Here is a 6864-nt window from a genome sequence, read left to right as displayed (position 1 = left end):
CTCGCTGCCCAGGCGGGTCTCAAACCCGCGGGCTCAGGCAGTCCACTCACCTCAGCCTCCCAAAGGCATGGGATTACAGGCTGAGCCACCGAACCCGGCTTTAGAATCTTTTTTATATCTAATATCTTAGCATATTTAGTAACATTATACCCTTCTTTTGATTTTTGCATACTATAGAGTAATCAAACTAGGTCAGGTTTTGATAGTATCTATGTTCTTATGTGCCTTTGTGATGATCTACTTTTATTTTTTCTCAAACTTTTTTATTTCTTCTCCCAGCAAAGAAACTTAAGCAAAAATAGAGTATTCGTAAAGGGTTTTATTTCCTAAATCTGATCCATCACATCAATCTCAACAAGGATACTGCCTACCAAACTCGTACATTAGCGTTCAGCAGATGTTCATTTCAAACATTTGAGTGTCTAGTTCTAGTGATGAAGTACCAAGCTGGGTGAGCCAAAAGTAAAAGGATTAATGTGATATGATCTACATTTTCAAGTTGCTTTTAGGGGTTCTGAACAGGACCCATGGCAGGGAAGGGGTTCTTTTTGCTAGCACCTTCAGTAAGGGCTTCATGAGTAAGTAGTATGAACTCCCACATAATACAAGCATGTAATCTCCATAAATATGTAGTCCTGTGACATGTAAACATAAAATTGTATTGTGAATATAGAGAAAAGGGGGCATTTAGTGTATTTGAAAGAACTCTAAGTTTAGGAAACAATAGTTTTGTTCTTTTTCTTTTTTTAAGTTGAAAAAGCTGGATTTATTAAGAGGACAGGAAAGCTTCCACAGTAAGAGAGGACCCAAAGAGATTACCCTGTTCTAGTTTTTCAACTAAGTGATTTTATATCATGGAGCAAGGTAGTTATAATATCTTAGTTTCTTCTTTTGTGATATTTTATTAAAATAATTGATTTTATAAAATTTAAAATGTGTTCTATATTTAGGAATAATTTATAACATCGTTAAAGTTATCATATAATTGTTTCTCATTCATCTCAACTTTTTCTTTAATTGTGAATTCCTAACCATGACTGTATGAAATGATTTGACTACACCCTTATAAATCATGTCCACCTCAACTTGGTGTCTAACCTACTAGGGCTTCAGCTTCATTTTGTTAATGTGTTGATGGTGTGTCCCCCATTCCATCTAGCCTTCTCTGGCCTACATTTCTGCTTCTTCAACTATTATAAAGGGGGTGATTGCCAGGGAAAAGAGATCCAGTATTTATCATTTAGTTTTATTGCTGAAGGATTTTTGAAAATTTGTAATTCTCTCTGATTTACCAAATACTATTGCAATTTTGATGAAAAGATCTTAATATATAAATGTTTCATCTCCCCAGTCTTTTATGTTGAAAATTTTCAACTGTATGGAAAAGTTGTATGGTAAATATCATATACCTTCATCTAGACTCACTGTTTGCTGTCATGTTTTCCTACATCTGCTTTATCTTTCTCTCTCTATACAAATATCTGTGCTTGTCTCTTTTTGGTGCCATTTGGAAAAAAAAAGATGTATATATCATGATATTTCATCCCTGAATACTTCTTGCCAAAGGATTTTTTTGGTACATTTTTTCCTTGTACGTTCCCACTCAACTATAATACTTAGGTATTCATGATGAAGATACCAGAGATGCACTGCCTGGAAAATCTTCTTCTGTGACACCATTTCCTCTATTTGCTCTCACTTTATATTACACTTATATTTTTTGGTAAGGATTTTCTGATCCCTCTCTACTCCCACCCACCACTATTACCTTATTACTTCTTTCTGATATTTTTTTCATTTCTAAAAAAATTGTAAAATATCTATAACATAAAATTTGTCATTAACCCATTTTTTTTTTTTTTTTTTGAGTTGGAGTCTCACTCTGTCGCCCAGACTGGAGTGCAGTGGCCGCTCCCGGCCACCGCAGCCTCTACCCGCTGGGCTCTGGCGATCCTTCTGCCTCAGCCTTCCGAGTAGCTGGAACTACAGGCGCTCTACCACGCCCGGCTCATTTTTTGATTTATTGTAGAGATGAGGTCTTGCCAAGTTGCCCAGGCAGTTCTCGAACTCGTGGGCTCAGGCAATCCACTCATCTCGGCCTCCCAAAGTGCTGGGATTACAGGCTGAGCCACCGAGCCCGGCCCATTAACCCATTCTTAAGTGTACAGGTCATTGATACTAAATTCACAGTGTTGTGCAACCATCACTGCTGTCTCTTTCCAAAACTTGCACTACTCCAAACAAAAAACTCTGTAACCATTAAGCAATAAATCTTTATTCCCCCTTCACCTGGCCCTTGAGAAACTCCAATCTACTTTCTGTTGGTACAGATTTGCCTATTCTAGATATTCCATGTAAGCGGAATTGTGCAATATTTGACCTTTTCTGTCTGGCTTATTTCACTTAGCATATCTTCAAGGTTTATCCATATTGTATTATGTATCACAACATTATTCCTTTTGATGACTGAAAATATTCCTTTGTGTATGTGTATGTATATATGTATGTAAGGTATCCATAAATATGTATATATACATATATATAACATTTCGCATATCCATTTATCTGTTGATAGACCCTTGCATTGTTTGTACCTTTTTCCATTGTGTATAAAGCTGAAATGAACATTGGTATGTAAGTATCTCTTTGAGTCCTTTCAGTTTTTTTTTTGGTATACACCTAGGAGTGGAATTCCTGGATTATATGGTAATTCTACGTTTAAGTTTTTGAGGAACTGCCAAATTATTTTCCACAGCAGCTGTACTGTTTTCATTCCTGCCAGTTATGTATGAGGGTTTCAATTTTTCCACCCTTAACATTTATTTTCTGTTTCTTTGATTATAGCTATCCTAGTACATGTGAAGTAGTATCTCATTGAGGCTCGATTTGCATTTCCCTGGTGGCTAGTGATGTTGGACATTTTCCATGTTCTTATTAGTCATTTGCATATCTTCTTTGGCGAAATGTCTATTCAAGCCTTTTGCCCATTTAAAAATTTATCTTTTTGTTCATGAATTGTAAGGTATCTTTATATGTTCTGAATAGTAGATCTTTATTAGATATATTGTTTGCAAATATTTTCTCCTACCATGAAGGAGGTTGTCATTTACTTTCTTGATAATGTCCTTTGATACACAAAAGTTTTAAATTCTGATGAAGTTCAGTTTATTTTTTTCTGTTGTTGCTTGTGCTTTTCTGACACCTTAGTAAGAGAGCCATTAATAAATTTATCAGTTGTTAGATGATTTTTTTTTCCCCCACATGATCCCAGATTAGGGCTTGGGCTGCTTTTTTGGTACAGGATCAACAAAAAAGTAACATTATTAGTTGCCACTAACTGAGTACCAAATATCTGCTAGGTGACTTTGGGAAACCTGAGAAAGAGAATTCTAAGGCAGAAAAGGTTCATAATTTTATTCTTGCTAGCTAACTTCTACTAAAACCCATAACCTTCCAAAGGGGTTAGAAGATACAGTCTCCCCCATTGTTTCTCTGGAAGAAATTTACATCAAAACTACTGTTAGTGTGCCTACTGCATTGAACAGTTCCTGGCATTTACCCTGGACCCTATATTCCCAGCACACTCCAGCCTGTGGAGCAGGGGTCCCCAACCCCTCGGCCATGGACAGGTACCGGTGCTGGTTTATGTCCTGTTAAGAACTAAGCTGTACAGCAGGAGGTGAGCAGTGGAAGGGTGGGCAAAGCTTCATCTGTATTTACAGCCACTCCGCATCACTCACATTACCACCTGAGCTCCATCTTCTGTCAGATCGGCATCAGCATTAGATTCTCATAGGAGCACAAACCGTATTGTGAACTGCACATGCGAGGGATCTAAGTTGCACGCACCTTATGAGAAGCTAATGCCTGATGACCTGAGATGGTGATGCTAGTGCTGGAGAGCAGATGCAAATACAGATTAACATTAGCAGTGAAGTTTGCACAGAGATCCTAATAAATCAGTTGCTTGCAAACTCATATCAAAACCCTATCAGTGAGTGGCAAGTGAGTTGATATCCTTCATTTGTACAGCTGCATCTGGCGGCAGACTTTAAGTTAGAATCTGACATTTATTTTAGTCCACACATGGAACGCCCATTATTTTATTTACCACTTCCATCCATTCCTTTAAAAAAAAACAGTGAATTGCATAATTATTTCATTGTATATTACTATGTAATAATAATAGAAATAAAGTACACAATAAATGTTATGTACGTGAATAATTCTAAACCATTTCTCCCCCCCGCCACCATGGAAAAATTGTCTTCCACAAAATTAGTCCCTGATACCAAAAAGGTTGGAGAGTGCTGCTCTAGAGGTTCCAGGTTTCTGCATTTCATTGACTTTCTTACTTACCTAGCTTTTTATTTTGCCTGTTTAGTCCACAGTATGGTTTTTTTTTTCTAGGCTGCTTAAAAAATTCAAGGCAAATGGGTTACTTACAAGAGGGACTGACATTTAGAACCAGACTTTAAATCCACTGTATTACAATAGAAAAGTGAGAATTTCTCACACATTTACAATTCAGAAATACCTTTTGGAAGTTGTATATGATACTATTGATTGAAAAATTAGGCTTTTCCTATTTGTAGTATGAGTGCATTGCCTTATAATTTCTCTCAGATGACCCAATTGTTCATCTTTCCCCCTCAAACTATGAAAACACAAATATCAAGTGCTTTGTTGATGTTGAATGTGTTTTATTCTGATTTTTCCTCTAGCGGATCTGAAAAGAACAATTGCTGTCCTTTTGGATGACATCTTGCAACGCTTGGTGAAGCTGGAGAACAAAGTTGACTATATTGTTGTGAACGGCTCAGCAGCCAACACTACCAATGGTACTAGTGGGAATTTGGTGCCAGTCACCACAAATAAAAGAATAAATGCATCAGGCAGCATCAGATAGCAGTGAGGATCACCCTGAGCTGCTATATCCACTATGGACTGTGCCCTGTGGCAGGAAAGGTTTTTAGTTGCTGGCTAAGAGTACTACTTTATAATAAAAGCTCTACACATTTTCAAGGAGTATGCTGGATTCATGAAACTCTAATTCTGTATATAAAATTTTGAAAGTTAATAGTTTGCTTTCAGCAAGTCTTTTCAATGCTGTACTGTTTCCTCAAAGGGAAATTGGTAATATGGTTGATGTGGTAAGCAGGTAGGCGATTTTTGTACAAATCTTTTGTGTTTGAGATCAAGCTGAAACAAAACCACTGAAAGATATGGATTCATTTCTATAAACTATTTATTTAAGTATATAACATGTTTTTCAGACCAGTGGAGAATATTGTTAAATCATTCTTTCATTTGTTCTCAATAGATGTAACTGTTAGACTAAGGCTATTTGAAAATGTGCTTCTAGTACTATATTTTGTTACTCAGATTATGAGCAGAGAAAGGAAATACAATGTTGAAAACAGTGTGTTGAAATCGTGACCCAAAGAATGTGTTCATTTGCACTGTCCTTCAAAATAACTGAAGGTTAATTATTGTATATTTTTTAAAATTACATTTGTGAGAGTATAATCCTGAAATGGGTAGTGGCCACTGTTCATAACCTATTCATTGGGGAGCAATGTTCTACAACATTAAAATAGTAGTAAACGATAATCTCATACTTAAAATTTTCTTATATATATATTCTGAAGAATAAGAGATATTTTATGATGAGATAAAAATAACTGAGTGATTTTTCACATACATGAATGTTAATTTAAAAGTTTATCCCTTAGAGTGTGTGTGCTATCAGGAAAGCATATTATTTCCACATTTAGATTATTTTTGTTTTATAATGTTGATTGGGGAGGAAGGAACTGGGAGACTGGGACTCCTGAGGACTTTAGCCAGATGTATATAATAAAGGTTAAGTTGCTTGGACAATGTTAACATTGCTTTATATTATGTAAGGGGATCCTGCTTTGCGAAATTTTGGATTTGTATGACAGACACAGTAGATACTCATTTTGCATAATGACCACTTAAAATAATTAAGAACATTTAGAATATAAATTATGAAGATTATCTATCTTTTCAGAAAAAAAGCTAATGTATATAGCACAAGAAATCCTAATCTTGAGTAACTCCAGTGTAGAATAAAGTACAGCTCTATTTAAATTTCCCTTGTAGCAAATCTAATTGCCATATGGTGCCCTATATTTCATAGTATTTATTCTCTATAATAACTGCTTAAGTGCAGCAAGCTTCTAGATATAGACTATATTGAATTTAGTTTTGGATATAGTATTGTTCGTTATTACAGTATGCTGCCACATGTAATAGCAATCATTATAATATTTTATTAAAATAAATATGAAAATATTGTTTCATGCAAGATTTCCAAATTTCTGTTCTCTTCTCTGTATTCTACCTTTATGTGAAGAAATTAATTATATGCCATTGCCAGGTGAAGTTTGGAATAATTGTTCAGTCTCTCTTGCTAGGTCTAGGTTAAGGATATTTTTGTTCCTTGTTTTTTTTTTTTTTAGGGATGAAATAAAATATATTATTTGTACTTACAAAGTGTTATACGCTGGTTTATTTAATGGTGGTGGTGCATTTAGTATGTGATAAGTGATTAAAAGGAATCTTAAGATGACCTGGGTTTTGTTTCATGAACTTCAGATAACTTTTTCAAAGAGAAAAATAGTAAGTTACCCAATAGTGACTCTCATTTGGTGCCTAGGATAGGAGAGTCTGAGTGCAGAGAGAGATGGGGATTGTGATTAGAGGTGATGCATAGGTTTGTACCTCAAGTTGAAGTTTACTGTTGATTTTTTAAAAAGTTAAGTCTTAGTATTCATATCTTTAGTTAACCTTAGTTTTAGGACATTAGCACAGAGGCATCACTAAAGGTATTAAAAC

At 35.3% G+C, this 6864-nt stretch overlaps 1 protein-coding gene across 2 annotated transcripts in view; it reads left to right on the top strand.

Moving 5' to 3' along the window:
• CCDC126 (coiled-coil domain containing 126) overlaps positions 1–6518 on the top strand; it is a 53330-nt gene extending 46812 nt beyond the window's left edge. Inside the window, exon 3 of one of the 2 annotated variants that reach the window (XM_008066183.2) lies at positions 4725–6518. In XM_008066183.2, the coding sequence (XP_008064374.1) occupies positions 4725–4909 (185 nt within the window). In that variant the 3' untranslated portion in view covers positions 4910–6518. The remainder of the gene's footprint in view (positions 1–4724) is intronic. The other variant, XM_021716644.1, reaches the window with a different exon arrangement.
• The last annotated feature ends 346 nt before the right edge of the window (positions 6519–6864 follow it).

The sequence above is a fragment of the Carlito syrichta genome, unplaced genomic scaffold (genome assembly GCF_000164805.1).
Source record: "Carlito syrichta isolate Samal-C Ts95f unplaced genomic scaffold, Tarsius_syrichta-2.0.1 Scaffold308854, whole genome shotgun sequence".
NCBI classification, from domain to species: Eukaryota; Metazoa; Chordata; class Mammalia; order Primates; family Tarsiidae; genus Carlito; species Carlito syrichta.
Note: the sequence above shows the minus strand (reverse complement) of the source record. Positions and strands in the feature narration are given on the sequence as shown.